This window comes from Nesoenas mayeri (genome assembly GCF_963082525.1).
Source record: "Nesoenas mayeri genome assembly, chromosome: 8".
Taxonomy (NCBI): domain Eukaryota; kingdom Metazoa; phylum Chordata; class Aves; order Columbiformes; family Columbidae; genus Nesoenas; species Nesoenas mayeri.
In genome coordinates, this window is record NC_137554.1 from 31,606,998 (window position 1) to 31,623,895 (window position 16,898).

Consider the following 16,898-nt stretch of genomic DNA (forward strand, 5'->3'; position numbering starts at 1 on the left):
TATAAGCAACGCAAGAGCATCCAGTCTTTGGAGCGCTTATAGAGGATGATCCCCAGTGCTCCCCAGCACTGATAAAATAAAGAATGGTGCTTAACAGTATAACTGCTGTTAAGTTTATTTCTCCGTTTCACCAGGGGAATGGGAATCCCCAGCTCGTTGCTTCGGGTAACCGGGGGAGCGAGTCTGGGAGCACCCTGGGAGGCTGCGGGTGCTCTGCAGCCCCGAACTCCCGCACACGACCCCCGGCTGAGCTGCGGGGGTGTCCCGGGCCAGGCTCGGGGACAACCGTCGAGCCCAGGCCGGCTACGGCTGTGCTGCCACCTCCTGGTGCGGAAGCGAGTTCCGCCTGCAGCAGGCTCTTCGCCCGGCGTGGGGAAGGATGTACGGCGGCCTCGGGCGGGTCTGGATGCCGCTGTAGGGGACGTAAGTCCAGCGGCGCCGGTCCCGGGACAGCCGAGACCTGCTGGGAGTGGGGCGCGAACCGGTGACTCGCCATCCGCCTCCCCGCTCATCCCGCGGTGTGGCCCCCAAAGGGCTCCGGGCGCTTCCGGGCGCCTCTCGGCGGGAGCGGAAGTGGCGCTGCCCGGGCCGCTGTGGTGGTCGCACCGTCCCGGTGGCTGCGGAGCCGGCGCGGGTGAGTGGGCGCGGGAGCGGCTGGACGCGGGGCTGCGGGGTCCCCGCGGCGACACCTCGTCCCGACCGTCCTCCTGCGGGCTTCCCGGGGCCCCGCCGTGGGGCTGCGGGCCGCGGGCTTCGCCTGGGTGGCCCCCGGGACCGGCCGGGTACAAGGCCCCGTTGTTGGGCCTGAGGGGGGGGGCGGTGTGTGGTGTGTGTGTACATGTCGGTATACGTGTGTGTATCCGTGTATGTATGTCCATATACGCGTGTGTATGTACACATGCGTGTTTGCGTGTGTACGGGACAGCCCCCGCGGGACGTGCACGTTAACCCCGGCCCCTATTTCCCCCCAGAGCTGGAGGGGACGGACGGGTCGGCGGCGGGCGAGGCCCTTGGGCAGGCGGAGAGATGGCGACGGGTGCAGACGTGCGGGACATCCTGGAGCTCGGCGGCGTGGAGTCGGAGAACACAGGCACCATCAACAAAAAGGATATCATCAACTCAGATAAGGTGAACTGCCATGCCCTGAGGGGCCGCTGCTTGTTTTCTAAGCATTGACTGACCTTACATGTGGTGTTTGGGGTGAATATTGCAAAAATGATGGAATAAAGCATGTTCATACATTGGTTTATTTTGGGGCTTCCCGGAGGGCCCCACTCCTGGGCTCCTGATGTTCTTAGTTAACTGTGCGGTGGCGTGTGGGATGATATTTAAGCTGCAGCTGTGTAAGTGGTGTCCTGGTGAACTAGGCCTGGCCCCAGGACATTTTCAGCAATCTGTAAAAATTTCTGTTTTGTGGAGTAAGTAAGAAGTGTGTTTATCATCTAGCTCCCAAGCAGCTGGAAATAATGTAACATAGTCCTGTTTTAGAATGAAAAAAAGTTTTCTGACTTGTTTGAACAGTAGGATGTTTTCAAATCATGAGAGCGAGTAGTGCCTGTGTGGGGAAGGTGTGTGCCTGGGCTTTGGGAGAACTGGAACTGTTTCCTGTGGAATGTGGGCAAGCTATGTTAAGGATATATGCCGTCACATGCTATGTTCTGTGTGGTAATATGCTACAGTATGTTGTTGGCTTCTATATTTTAAATTTGGGCTATATCTTGGCTTTCCCATGCTTTGCAAGGTCAATTCACAAGTAGTTATGAGATGAGGAGTTGCTTGGAAATGAGGTGGGGGAGCTGAAGTCCCCAGGAGCATGTCAGTACAGAGGTGGTCTGATTTGAAGTAAAACCTGTCTGTTGTTTTTTCACAAAAGACCAACACACAACCACCCCATCTCTGAAAGTACTTCCTGAGTGTCTTGGCTTGCCTCCACTGGTATGTTTGTTTCTGAAGAGAAGCGCCGTGGTTTCATGACTGCCTTGCTGGAGATAGAACACACAGTACAACTGATGTAATAGAAAACTGATGTGCTTCAGTGATTCAAAGGTTGAAATGTTAAAATCGCAGTTTTTCAGCTGTGTTGCTGGGTAGTGTGGCTGTTGAGCAGCCTGTTGCCTGGATTCAGCCTGTGACTTTGTACTGCCAAGTGTTTGGAGTTGCAAGTTCTTTGATTTAGATGCATTTGTCTGTTAGCTGGCAGAGACCTGAAGGAGAACTGGTGGCTGGCTCTTTCTCTTTTGCAGCAGAGAATAATATGGGTTTCTCATCAAATGTACCTGTCTAATGGAAAGAGAGAAGAAGGGGTGGTGGAGTAAGAGGTTTAGGGAGGAGTACAGGAGGCCGCTTGCAGCCGTGAGTCTACAAAGTTCTGGATGTCTACAAAGTACAGAGACGAAATGAAACCAAAAGTATAAGGCATTATTGCATGGAGAGAGCAAAATTGCTAATAACAGTAGAACACTTGCTCAGGAAATAGATCTGTTCTCAATTAGAAAAGGAACAGATTGATGTCTTTAAATCACAAGAGAACCATGAAGTACTTTCCAGTCCATTAGTGACTGAGAATATTAAAATAAAAATTACTAGGCATAAAAACATTTAATTCAGCAGGACCAAGTAATTTGTTCTCAACTCCTAAAAGAGCTATCTGTGGTGATCTCTGACCTGCTGATATTAACTTTTAATAAATCTGAGAACTTTGGGGGAATTCCAGAAGCGTGTGTTCAAACAGGGTGTGTGGTGACCTGGGGTAACTGCCTTGCTTGGCCTTACGTTGCTCCTGGGCAAAGTGGTGGACACACCAGGAGAAAGGTGTTTGATTAGGAGTGAAAAAGTGCTAATGTAATGGATGTCTGTCACAAAGTTTTATGGAAAGTAGTTATAGTCCAAACTGATTTTTTTTTTAATGGGGTTTTGAATTTGCTTGCTAAAGTTGACCGTATAGATTTAGCGCAATTTATGATACAGTGTTAGTTTTACTGCTGCAAAATATTAGGATTAAAAAGTTGGTAGTGATATGGTAAACAAGTACTTAAAAGTAGTGACACAGCTAGTAGTTACAAAAATGGTACAGTTAGACCAAATGCTCTGGACTACTCAGTAAGCTTGGCCCACTTAAACAAAGCTTCCTTGTTAATGTGGCTGTTCCTGTATTTACCTGAACCCAAAGCTGATTACTTTATAAACTTGTATACGTGATATGAGGTGGAACATGTCTTAGAAACCATCAGTTCTGACTAGGGTGTAGGGACCAGATTGCATTGTCTGCACTGAATTCCTACTATGGAGAAACTACGTAAAAAGAAATTATTTCCTGTATAAATGGGAGAGCAGAGGCAGGAATGAGGGTTTGCTTCTGTATGTCCTCAAGTGGTTTTGACATGAGGCTACTGCAAGGGCTTGATCACAACTGGTAAAAACTGAAGTTGCTGCAGAACAAAGTGACAAAAACTAGGGGAGGGTGGGAAGGCATTTCTTACTATCTTCTTGAAAAGGTAAAGAATCACTTAATTAACCACATTAATATCTTCACTTGAGGACAGTGCTTACTTAGTAAAAAAAGGCTTAGTGGCCTTAGGCCCCTGAAAGCTACAGCCAGATGTTCGTTCGGCTTGGAATTAAAGTGTGTGTTATCAGCAACAGCAAGTGTCTGAGTACTGGGGAGTGCTATCACTGAAAGTGGGCACGTTTTGTCTGTCTGTGTCTTCCAGCGGGAACAGGCACTTTTTCTTAGAGAAATTCAAGGTGTCTAAAACCAGATAAAAGTGAAAACCATCACAGGGCGCCAGATTATGTAGTTTAATGGTCCCTCAGGGACTGCTACTTCTGAATCTAAAATGCAATTCTTTTGTTTCAGAAAAAATCCAAGAAGTCTTCAGAGACGTTGACATTTAAGAGACCGGAAGGAATGCACCGAGAAGTTTATGCGCTTCTCTACTCTGACAAAAAGTAAGAGCTTGTGGTCATCTGTGCAGGTTGCGGGGGAGCCTGGGCTTTTGGTGGCAAGGCAGCATCCTCTGGAAACCATGGGCAGTCTCGCTTCCCAGGTTGATTCCCCTTTGTGCTTGGCCCGTGCTTGTGCCTTTCCCTCTTAGACACTCATGGACAGTGTCTGTCTTCTCTCTTTTAAATTTGAGGGGTTTGCTCTGCGCAGGATATGAATGAGGTACAGGGATAACAGTCTAGTGCACACAAGGCAGTGTTCTTACCCTTCTGTATGTAATTCTCTTTTAATCGCAAGGGGGAATACCACCTGCTTTTATTTCTGCTGCAGCCTGTAGTTAGCTTGTTATGGACTGTACCCTTGCCCCCTTGTCTCCTGCATAGTTTGCTTTCCAGATAGTTCTATTCAAACCCATCCATGCTGTGTATTCTGTCCTCTGATGTGGGAAGGATTACACTCTGGGAAGTGCAAAGCCTGCAATAAACCTTAAACTCAGGTTTTTCCACCCTAAACATTGTAGAGACAGATCCCACTCTGAGTCTGAAATCTCTTTGGGTTTGTGCTGGGCTCCTTCTTGCTTCTTGTCAGCTGGTGCTTCTCTCTACCTCAGGGATGCACCTCCGCTGCTGCCAAGTGATACAACTCAGGGTTATCGAACAGTCAAAGCAAAACTGGGGTCCAAGAAAGTCCGGCCTTGGAAGTGGATGCCCTTCACCAACCCAGCGAGAAAAGATGGAGCGATGTTCTACCACTGGAGGAGAGCAGCAGAGGAAGGGAAGGACTACCCTTTTGCCAGGTTCAATAAAGTAAGTGGGAGCACTTTCAAACAAAAGCGTGTAAATTGCAGCTGGAAATATCCTTTGGTCAGCTTCTTGAATGTCCAGACAGGAAGTCAATTCTTTCAACAAGTGAAGGCTGATTTAGATTTGGCAATTGCATTTTAAATTGCAGCGCGGCTTGTAGCCATGTGATGACAGACTGTGATGTTCTCCAAGTCATTCAGGCTAAGTGGGCTCACTCAGTTTGCAGCCAGAGCTTCCTAGAGCCTCCTGTGTTTCAGATCTGCAGTCATTGATTTGGTAAGGAGGCACTCTCCCATCTAATTCCGTTCCTAACAACATCCTCCCCCTGATTACAGGCTCTGGGTAGTAAAAGATACTCTATTCTTGATGAGACGTTAAGTCGTAAGTCTTGTTATTTTGCCCAACATGAAAGAAATTGCTTGAGCTTCGTGGCCAAAAAGCTGTCTTGCAGCCTCTTGGCCAGATTCCAGAACAGATGCTGAATTGCGTTGCATTCCCTCTGAAACTGCTGCTGTGGTATCAGTGTGTTGCAGTACCCTGTTCTTTGCGTCTTTTATTAAATTGTCACAATGTGTTGTTGTAATCTCCTGTCTTTTGTCCCAGATGTGTCTGCTTTGAGAGATTGGGACTTTCATGTGTATGCACAAAGAAAACTACATCAGGATTTATATTTTGAAGTTAGGACTGCTGGAGTTAGGAAAGGAGAGAGTTAGGGTGCCTCCATAATGTAACTTCCTTCATGATGCAAATCTGAAGGGGAAAAAGACCTGTGTGTGCTAACACGATTCCACAAAAGCTCTGCTTGTGTGTAAGTGTATACAACATCTTAAGTTTGTAACCCACAGAGCATCAGCTCTAACAAAGCCTGGCTTCCTGCAGAGTTAAGTGCTTGGTTGACCTTATATGTTAGAAGGCTCAAGCTCTGACTGATGCTTTTCCTCTTGCTGGGACATTGGTAAGAGCCTCCTGTGGTATCTCCTCTCTGATGTCTAGGGTGGAAGTCTGAAGCGTGACTCATTCAAAGCACCTACCTCTCTGTCTGAATGAACCTTTGGGAGTGTAATTGTCTCTAAGACTTTACTGCTGTTACAGTTTTTGGCTGAGTTCAGCTGAGTTTATCAGAGGGGACCACACATGGGTTGTAATTATATGATTCGTCTTTCCTTAACTTTATCATGTACTGTGAATTGACAGACAGAAGAGCCTTCAGCAAGGCTGCAACCTTTAGATTAGTGGTACAGAGTGCTGCCATCTGCACATGTGCAATGACGTAATATTAGGAGTAAGTTGTTACCCTTGTGGATCTGTGGTTGAGAGGCTGGTTTTGCACCGATGAGTAGTTTTGCAGATATTTGCTGTGTCAGAGGAAATTTATTTACTTTTCCAGACTCTTCTGAGGCTTCCTTCTCACATACTTGATACCTCTACCCGAATCCCTTACTCCCCTTGGCACAAGTCCATTTTCATGTGGTTTGTCCTGCTGGTCACTGGAGCTCTTTAACCTGTCTCCTGCATCACTGCCCAGTTGCTTTGCCTTTTCCCTCTGCTCCCAGTCTCCCCCACAAATCCCTCCTCTTTGTGAAATCCAAAATGTAAACTTTGATTTAACAGTGTACACTGAGCCTTGATCCCGGGTGTGAAATAGGAATATACAAGCAGCTTCACTGGTGTCGGAGCAAAAGTCTGTCTCAGCTGATGTTGTGTTTCTGGCTACCATTAGCAAAGGCTTAGAGAAAGAGCATCAGAACGGGGCAAATATAGGTAATTTTTTCTTAGTTTCTGCTGGCCTTTGACTTAAGGATTTCTTAACTTGGAATTTGCGTTTAATAATTCTTGCTGGGTACATTCAGGGCAGAAAGCTGTTTTGTGAATATCCCAGTGAGTTCTGTGGGTTCATTTTGTATGGTGTGCAAACGTGCTTTCTTCTGTTCATTGTCAGCTGTTGCCTTGGTGTTTCATGTGGTGCCTCTGAGATCTTGTGTTACGTGATGTAGTAAATTGTCCTTGCTATGTACTGTGTTTTCCATAATTTGACATACATCTGCCCTTCCATTCCCTGTGTCACCCTTGTTCTCAAATATCCTTTATTTTGAAATGGGTGGACTAGCGATTTGTATTTCACTTATGGAAGCGTGGCAGGTTTGTACACTGGCTGTGTGTCCTTTTTTTTTCCTCTGATCATTTTTAGTCTTTAGTTTGTCTTTTCACCAGTGCTGGACATTGTACTGATATTTTCACAGAACTGTTTTATGTCTCCAGAATCTTTCCTGAGCAGTTTCATCTAATTTAATACCCATCACTGTGTGAGTTTGTAGTATGAGATACAGGACTGAAAGGGGTTTTCTGGGCCGTTGAATCATTCTCTTGGTTCTTTCAGATCCTGAAGCAGCCAGTCCCTTTCATAAACTGATCAAGTTGCTTTTCAAAAGCACTTGGATTTTCCTGCCCCTGTGCTTCCTTGGAAAGCTGTTCCAGACTGTCTCTGCTCCATTTCTCATTTCCAGGTTAAATTTTCCGTGTTAAATTGGCATTTATGTGCAAGCCAATTTCTTTGTCCTTATTTCAGTTGTTCTTTTCTTCCTTTGGTTATTCCTTTCATTCCACCTAGCATACTTGAAGCTTGCAGACAGATTCCCTTTCAGACTTCCTTTGCCAGGCTCCTTTTTCTTCCAATCTGCTGTGAGAAGACAAGCTCCCCACCCCATTACTCATCCTTGTTGCTCTTCTCTGTACTTGTTCCCATTTCAGTTCATCTTTCCTGAACATGGGTCAGTAGAGTTATAGTTGGCATCCCCAGCGAGGTCTTGTGGTGCAGCTGAAACCCTGCCAATTTCTGCTGGAAATCCCTCTCCGGGGGTCATATTTGCGTTTTCTGGGCTGTGTTGTACTTGAACTTATAGCCACCCCATGGTGGCTCAGGCTTCCCATCTGATGAATTCTCACCTTCTCATTTCTCAGCAGTTCACACCTGAGCAGCCATGAAAGCAGCTGAGGAGGTGTTTGGGGGAGTGCTCTTTGTTCTTGTCTCATTCTGTTCTCTGACATGACATCTGCCGCCTTCCCTTCCATCCTCTGTGGAGGGCCCTGTTGGCTCTTTTTATATATGTAAGCTACTCTAGATTTTTTAAAATTTTTTTGTGCCCTACATAGGACATCGTTACGGTGCCTAATAGGATGGTGCTTCTGGTGGAAGTGGTACTTAAAGGTGGAGATGCAGTATGTCCCCAGGAGATACGCTTCACCTTTATGCTTCTTTATCTCAGTGATGGACAAAAGGCAGGAGACCTAAAGAGGCTCTGGTTTGGAGGCTCAGAAACGCTCCTCTGGTCTGTATGGAGTTTATGAGGATGACATTTCTGGAGGACGTATAGGTGCTGAAGCATGTGTGCTGCTTACACACGCACCGTTTTCCTGTGGAGGCAGGACCTTCTCAGGCTGAGCAAATTTCAGCTGCAGGAGTAGTGAAAGGGTGTAAAGGAGGAAAGCACGGGCTTGTTTGCACTTTTGCTTTACCATGTGCTAGGACTTCCCCTAATACAGTAAGTATTTTTACTGTTTCTTTAGTATTCATGTGACACTCACGTCCTGATCAGAGCCCTTGCAGAGCAATTCCAAGCTGGGGACATGGAGTGAGTTTGGCCTTTTAGGCACCTGGGACAGTGGGAGAGTTGGACTGTCATGTGGGTCTCTGGCTCTGTTGGAGAAAGGGTGGATGAGGAAGGGACGGACAAAGTTGTTTGCCAAGTTTATGACCCTCAGTTATACAGCAGCCAGCCTTTCAGATCTTCACAGCAGTGTCTGCAGCAAACATGAAACAGCTGGGTTGTGTATCAAAGCAGGAGGAGTGCTAAAGGCTTCTTGCCTTTCCTGTTCATCCTGTATAAGAGATCATGTCCCAGTTCAAGTAAAGAGTTGACTGTCAGAGCCGTTTATGTCAACTTACAGGTGCTGCTGCATGGGAGGAATGCAGGGAGGTTGTCAGAACCTTGGTTTCACTATCAAGTCAGCTTGATGATTTTGAAACCTATTGTCAGGATCTGCGTTGTTGAGCTTTGTGTCAGCCACCTGAAATAGGTTTCAACCTCCCAGGCAGTAGTTCCTGGGAGGCTCCCCAGAATGTCATGTCTGTGGCCCTGAGACCACATGTTGCTCCTTATCAAGTCCTCTACCTGCTCTGCTGTGTTTCTGCCAGGACCTGTTGCTCAGGGTCCTGGCAGCTGCCTCTTGTTCTTGGCTCAATTATCTCAGCCCCTACCAGCTGGCACTGAGAAGGACGATGCTGCAAGAGCTACTGTGTTTTTCTTGTCTCTACATAGACAGTGCAGGTGCCTGTCTACTCGGAGCAGGAGTACCAGATGTATCTCCATGATGATGCGTGGACCAAAGCTGAGACAGACCACCTCTTTGACCTGGCTCGGCGTTTTGATCTGCGCTTTGTGGTGATTCACGACCGCTATGATCACCAGCAGTTCAAGGTGAGTCCCAGAGGCCAAGGTGCTGCTAGCAACCTGCTGCTATGGCATGTGCAAGGCTTGCTGTGCTGCAAATACCTAATTACCCTTTATATCAACTTAATTAGGGGAAAATAATGAATTATTGGCAGCAAGGACTATTGAATTTCCAGCACAGGGCATTGCTGCTTGCTTTGTTTGTAATTAAATCCACTGTGACTTGTGCTTATTCCCTGTTGTGTTTTATTAGAAAGTTAGGTTTGTCCCTGCCAGGAGAATAACTCGTTTCTCGAAGATAAGGCAGCTGGGGAGTTTGTTTAGCTGAGCATGATGGGGCTTGGGAGAAAGATCTCTTAATGGTCCCTGGGGATACAGATTTTTCCCTAATGCTGCTCCTGACTTGTCATCTGACCTGGTGCAGGTTTCTGTCCTTTCTGCTGTGAATCAGGGACCATCAGTGGTCTGAAGATGTGACCCTGATGTCGTGATCTTAAATCTCCTGTAACTGCTGGTTCTGTGCCTCCTGGTGAAACAGGGGAGTGATGTGACTCCTACAGAACATCTCCAAATGCTGGGGGGTTTTTGTTGCCCTCTGAAAGACTCATGTGAAGAGCCTGTAGCAAAGTGGAATAACAAGAGTCTGCCCAGCTGGGCAGCCCAAACACCTTTGGTGCTTGGAGTGAGGGAACACAGCTCAGACTCTGTGTAACAATGGGCAGTTGATACCTTCTGGGTTGTGGCTTGAATAGCCATTGTCTGGAGCAGCTCAGAGGATATCTCCAGTACATTTGTCACAGTTTCCTCTTCAAAGTTTTTTCCTCTCAAGACAACTCTCCTTGTATCCTTTTATCTGGGAGTGCTTCTTCTCTGCTGTATTGTCTGTACCCTCGCTGTAATGTTGGACCCTCTGGTGAGTGTGTTTAAAGCAGTAGCTATGAACCCATGGCAGTTAATTGACGCAGTTCACTGAGAGACTCCCACTTCCCTTTGGTTCTACTGGGACTGGCAAGGCTCCTCCTAAGCACTGTGTCTTATACACAACCTGACATCCTTCAGCCAGTGTTCCTTAGGTGGCTACTGCATGGGATTTTGCTTGGTTCTTTCATAATGTTGCTCTCCTGTAATGTCTTCTGCAGAAAAGATCAGTGGAGGACCTGAAGGAACGATATTACCACATCTGTGCCAAGCTGGCTAACATTCGTGCTGCTCCGGGCACAGACCTGAAAATCCCAGTCTTCGATGCTGGCCATGAGAGGCGAAGGAAGGAACAACTGGAAAGGCTGTACAACAGGACACCAGAGCAGGTAACCTGGGCAAGAGAGCATCACTGTTCCAGAATATCTGTGATAAACTGAATCAGTAGGTGGATGAAATAGGCCAGAGGGTTGGAAAGAGAAACACTGGCTAAGAGAAGAGCAACACTTAAGTACTGCTTTTGTTGTTGAGTTCACGTCCTTTTAAGGGATACAGAAGGACAATAACTGAGAAATCTGGCTCTACAGGAGAGAGGGCGAGCTGAGCAGAGTTACGGTCTCTGGCAACTGCCAACACCTTCTCTGTGACACTGTACTAGTCCTCTGAATAAAAACTAATTCTCAAGATCAGTGTCCTTATGGGTCCTTGAGACCCATGGGAAGAGAATTATTTCCTTAAGAGTAAAAATCTTGCCAGAGAACATCAAAGACTGTAAATCTGTATGTTTAGTTCTCCTTCTCTTTGTTGAAGCTGTGTGATGGTCCCAGGGGTTAGTGGTTAAGGAACTGTGTTCCCCAAAGGCTGGGGGAGAACATCCTTTTCTGTGAGTAGTTCCCTCTAATGACAAGTTCACACGTGTAATGACTCTGCTTGTCCTTCCCACATTGACACGTGTGCTGATACCAAGCATAGCTGCTCTAGGTTCTACATGCTGTGTGTGGGGAGGGGAGCCAGTTTTTCACAGCACTGCATTTGCAACTACAGTCTATTTGGACTTTTTTACCTGGCTGTGCTCTTGACTCCCTTGTCTGAAGGAGGGATTGATCGCTTGTGGATGCTGCTGAAGGGTTGTTGTCACACAGTAGTTGCCAGTTTGTAGACTGGCCTTGCCATGGATGCAGGATAAGGCTGTGGAAGATAACGGCCTCCACAAATCCAAGTGCTCTGCAGGATATTAGGCAGGGGAGCCTCACGGCATTCCCAGGGTGGCCCAGGGCAGAGCTGATATCGGTAGATGGCCCCCTTGCCTTACTAGGCCTCCACTGATGCTCTGATTGCCTTTCCGTGCTCTGGTCTGCAGGTGGCAGAAGAAGAATACCTCATCCAGGAGCTCCGCAAAATTGAAACCAGGAAGAAAGAGAGAGAAAAGAGAACCCAAGACCTGCAGAAACTCATCACAGCTGCTGACACCACCACTGAGCAGAGACGTGCAGAGCGCAAGGCTCCCAAGAAGAAACTGCCACAGAAAAAGGAGACAGAGAAGCCTGTAAAGATTTCCCTTTTTTACCCCCCCGGCTTTGTGCTCTGGCTCCGTGTTTCCTTCAACAATCCTAGTGGGATCAGGCCCTCAGCTTTTCTGAGGGGAGCGGCTGCTGGCTGCCTTCTGGCAGATGCATTTTCGGTTAAGTCTTTGGGAAGGCAGAATGGTCTAAGGCAGTGACTGTCAGAGGCCTCTGGTGTGCTCCCTGTCTCGCTCCCATTTGAAAAATACTGGTTTAAGTCCTGTTTCCCTTTTTATTCCCGAGAAATGGGTTGAAATGGTACCAGCCATTCATGCCTCATGGCAGGGAGAAGCATCTGTCTCTCTGCTTCTCCCAAGTGTATTCTGCTACTGCTGTGCAGGGTTGTGCCATGAAACTGTTGTCTTTCAACTGCCTTCTTTTTCTAGTCCAGGTTTCCCTTTCCTTCCCCACTCCTGGGTCTCAGGAGTATCTCCCAGGCTCAGTAGATGCCCCTCTCCCGATGCTCAGCCGTGGTCAGAGCAGCCCTGCTGGGGGAAATCCTGTGTTCTGGGGCTTATTGCTTCGTATTTCTCCCTGAGCCAAGCTAAAGTCTAAGGAGCCCAGAACACAGGTTTCAATTCACATTTGACGTTACCTAAATGTCCCTTTCTGGAAAGAAGGCAGCATGGACTGAACTAAATTCAGCACCTTCAGTAGGAAATGGCTGTTACAAAATCTCAGATATTTCCAGTGAGTCCCTGAGAATTCCTGTACCTCCACCTTGTGAAAAGAGAGCATTTGTGTCATTTTCCTCCAAAAGGGTCTTTGCAGAGAGGGGAGAGAGGCAGTGAATGCTAGACAATAATTGCTAGATGAAGTGTACCTACTGGCCACCACTTCCTTAAAATGCTTTTTAAAAAGACATATTATTCCTACTCCTAATGAATATAGTATCACTGGACACCATTCCCATGAGGGTTGATCTAGTAAAGCTCACCCGTGGCTGGCATATCTCCCTCTAAAGAAAACAACTTGGTGGTGGTAGAGAAAAAAAGGGTGGTGATGGAGAATAGGGCTGGAAAAATGCTGAGGATGCCAAGGTGAGGGAGTCCAGCCCTGAATATTGCCCATGGGCTGGTGCCTGTCTGCAGGCACCTAGTGGATAGGCATGCCAGGGTGGGCAGAGAAGCAGTTTCTGTTGTTGCACTAGCATCGTTTCAACCATGACAGAGTCCATTAGAAGTCAATTACCAACTATAGCTGGGAAATGTTAAGAAAAAAATTGCATTTTAACTAAGAATTTGAATCGGGAGCTGCATCAGCATCATTTCAACAAAGGAAAATCATTTACCAAAGAGTCAATTGAGGTTGAAGCGTTTACAGCATGTACAGGCACGCAAGGCAAAAGAACCCATTTAATTGCTTATGCGCTGAGTGCAGGCAGAGTTGTCTCGGCTAAGCCAGCGATGCTGATTTACCCTCTCTGCTTGAGTCAGAGTGTTCAGCAACAGGCTGGGGGGCAGAGTTCGAGGAGTCTGAAAGCAGCCTTCATCCAGAGGAAGCAGAGAGGATTGTTTTTTGATTGCAGCCTTCTTTGTCTCTAATAATCCAAGCAGGGAGGCTACATCCTACCAAAGATCAAAGTGAGCCTTACGAGTTCATGAGCACTGTTGTTAGGTAGAGAATACTTTTTCTACCATGGTCATGTTTAGAAATCTCTTTCTGGGGCCTCTATTTAGTGAACTGACCATAGATAACTGGAAAAAATATCTTAATGCCTGGCCTGGCAGAGTGGTTTGCAAGGTGCCACCTCAAGACCAAGACATAGGGAGAGCTGATAGAGATGTGAGAGTCATTGGCAGGGAACTTGAGGAATTGAGTCACTGTCCTTCAGCATCTCTTATGATCTTGGGGCAGCCCTCGTTGTCCCAGCCTTTTCTGGAACAAAGGGGAAGCTGCTGAGCCTCTCTGCAGAGAAATGAGGGAGCCGCAAGGCGAATGATGCCTACAAAGAAATCGTGAGATTTGAAGTGACTCTTCCTTTTGGAAAAGTGTGACCGAGCCTGTGTTTTGCAGAGATTGTGGCTATTCGTGGATTGAAACATGACTGTCGCTGGCCCATTCAGAGGACCCCACACCATTCAGTGTGTGGGACCCTACACACAGGCTGGTTTAATAATTTAGAAGTATGCTCACCTTGTGTGTTGCTCAGCAGCGGAGATTTTAAAGGGATTTCATTTAGATTTTTCCATTTTGTTGAAATGCAACTAAATGCTCTATTATTTAGCAGCAGCATTAGTAGTCTTCCTTCTTCTATTACGATGTTTAAAATGTGAAGTAGGAAGAAAGAAAACTGTCTAACAATTGGACAAATGGCAAAACCTCTATAAACAGCAGGCCTCCTTGGAGGGGCTGAGTCCTTACATCCTCATTAGTGGGCTCATATCTGTACAGATCAGAGGTTTCTCACCTCATTTCTTAGAGGACTTGCAGTCAAAAGCCAAGATTTGGGGAGATTCTGGCCTGTTTTGATCAGTGAAATGGGCACAAGTTGCGTAAGGATATTATTGTGCAAATATGCATATGTTAGTATAAGGAATACCATTTAGGATTGAGGTTTGTGCTTATGTGGATGGATGTAAGGCTCTTTGTAGAGCAGTACATGAAACCAACCAAGCAAAAATGCTTGAGCTCTCCAAAGATGCCTTGATCTGCAATATTTTCCTCAGTGAATTGGTTGGGATTTTCCCACTGAATCCCATTGCTTGGGATTTTCCTCTTGCCTCAGCTCTGACATGTGGCTGTGGCAGGTGATTCTCTGTCATAGGAAACAGTGTTTCCCCTTCAGATAGTGTCTATATGAAATCTTGTGTTCCTTGTGTTTCCTGCATCAACACATCCTGTTTCGATCTCTTTCAGGCTGTTCCTGAGACTGCTGGCATCAAGTTTCCTGATTTCAAGTCTGCAGGTGTCACGCTGCGAAGCCAGAGGGTAGGCTGTTGTCCTGGTCCCTTGGGTCCTCTGTTAATGTCTCTCAGTCTGCCTGTCTGTCTCCTCCTCTGTTCTCCTTTTATAGCTAAAGAAAGTCAAGTTCTTGCCTCTAAAATAAGAAAGGAATTCCATAAATGTGAAGACTCAGAAACTTGGAATGCTGGTTCTGTGAAAGCCTTGCAGGGGCACCTGGACGTGCTGGTGTTTGGTACTGGCGTGCCTGCTCTGCTGTTGGATACACGTGATGGGCCCAAATGGAGCTGTCTAGTCCAAACAGAGCATGCAGCCAAATGTAATGGGCCTTGTAGAGCATGTGTGTTAAGAGATGAGAGGTGCTTTTAAGAACTCGATGTTCAGTTTGTGACTTTGAAAAAAGAAGAGACACATAAATGCGTACAATTTTTAGCTTTCCTATTTCCATTATCTTCAGGAAATATTTTGGGGAAAGGCCTCTTTGATCATTCTGCTGCACAGATATCCCTGAGAAAAGAATTTTCTTGCTGTTTCATCAGCAAAACTTGATGCCTGTCTCTTAGCGACAGGTTTTGGGATACTGGGTAAGTTAAACCTGCCTGGCAGACTGAATGTTTTCAGAAGGGTTTTGGTAGCAAAATCCTGTTTACCCAGTACAAGTGCTTTTATTTTTTTTTATTTTGTTTTTACCTAGCCAAATAAAATAATCCTTAGTTGCTTTATTGTAGCAAGGGTGAGGAAGTAGGTTCCTTGCCTGGCACCCTTGCTTGGCATGGTAATTTTCTAGGTCACTTTTAAAGACTGTTTTATGGGATGTTCTTTTGATGTCACAATAGTTCCAGGTCTTGCTGGAAACACCCTGGGACTCTAAACAGAAGCGTGTTTGGGATCATGGTGCTTTGATGTATGGATGCATGTGCGCTTTAGGGGTGGTGTGCCTCAGCAAGGTCACTGCTGGGGATCCCTTTAGTGTACAGGTGCCACCATCTGCAGGCTACCTGTGTGAGTGGGGGCTACAGCCCTGAGGAAGACTAAAATCCCAGCAAGTGACAGGCAGGATTGCAGTGCATGTGTTGAGATTTATGGAGACGTGGTAGATGTGTTCTCCGGTACCAAGATAAATAGAGTAATTTATGGAGATTGATTGGGATTTTGAAAACTAATAAGTGATGGTTGATCTTTTCTGTTTTTTTTCATCCCCCTGGAAACAAAGCTGAGCAATAACCTGTCAGTGACAGAACCATCTGGCAAAACCAGCCGCCTTTTTGTGTGCCATGCAGGCAATTCAAATCACAGCCTTCGTGAAAATAGGTGCTTCATGCTTCTCCCTGTTCTCTTTAATGCTTGTAAAATGCAGTGATAAACTAAGGCATGGCAGTCTGATTCAGCAACTTTCAGCCTGCAGTATCCATGCTCCTGCATGACCTAGAGCAACTTCCTATGCTCTGCTTGAAATTTTTAAGGACTTAATGCTGTTATTAGAAGTACTAATGGTTTGCAACTTGAAAAAAGATTGCAAATGACTGATCTAGGTGAAAAAACAACACTGTGTTGCTTGGAAATGTGAAACTGCCTCAAATCCAGCAAAATTAATTCATTTGTGGCTTTTAGTCTGTCACCCGGCTTCCTTATTCAAGTCTTCCTTGTTTTTAAAACTGGAGCTAAGATAGTGACTTGCTTCACATATGAGTGATTGGCAGAATTAATTACATGAGGTCAATACAGGCCTTTTGAACTGGTAAGAGATGCTGAAGTGCTAAATGGTATGAAGTTGACAATCCATGCTAATCCAAATTATTCTACTTGTGGGGTTTTTGTGGCAAACCCTCTACACGCCAGTGGTGTGGAATCGCTAAGGGTGGGAGCTGACTGGGACTCAGTGAGGAACTGGTATACTGTGCTGGAAACTTGTACTCTGGCAACATCCAGTGTAAGATGTTTTGCCTTGAGCAAATTGGAAAATGATTTCTGAAGGCTTGTGACATCTTGCAGCAAGTTCTTTTGCCTGAGGACCTAAAGGATTCCTCACCTAGAGGCTTCTATTGTCCTCTTTTATTCTGGACTTTGCTACCGCACTTTACGCCTTCATAATTCAGCAAAGTTGGATTTTTGCACTGAGATCAGGGACTCAACCTCTGTCACGTGTGAAAAATGTACCATATCATCCCCAAGATAATAGCACTTACTCTTTGATTAGAGAGTTTTTTTTTCCTGAGGAATTACAATTAGTCTGAAAACTTGAGTTAATTTATAGAAATGAGTCCTTGAAGAAAAAGTTAGTTCCCAGTAGTTTTTATGACAATAGCCCTGGCTTTTCAAA

The 16,898-nt window shown here is 46.2% G+C and overlaps 1 protein-coding gene across 2 annotated transcripts in view; it reads left to right on the forward strand.

The window, feature by feature from the left end:
• Positions 1-489: 489 nt before the first annotated feature.
• The window catches only part of DMAP1 (DNA methyltransferase 1 associated protein 1), a 31,083-nt gene continuing 14,674 nt past the window's right edge, over positions 490-16,898 (forward strand). The window contains exons 1-8 of one of the 2 annotated variants that reach the window (XM_080349015.1): positions 490-634; positions 972-1,128; positions 3,857-3,948; positions 4,554-4,749; positions 9,063-9,221; positions 10,334-10,501; positions 11,473-11,658; positions 14,534-14,605. In XM_080349015.1, coding sequence (XP_080205141.1) covers positions 1,027-1,128; positions 3,857-3,948; positions 4,554-4,749; positions 9,063-9,221; positions 10,334-10,501; positions 11,473-11,658; positions 14,534-14,605 — 975 coding nt within the window. In that variant the 5' untranslated portion in view covers positions 490-634; positions 972-1,026. The other variant, XM_080349016.1, reaches the window with a different exon arrangement.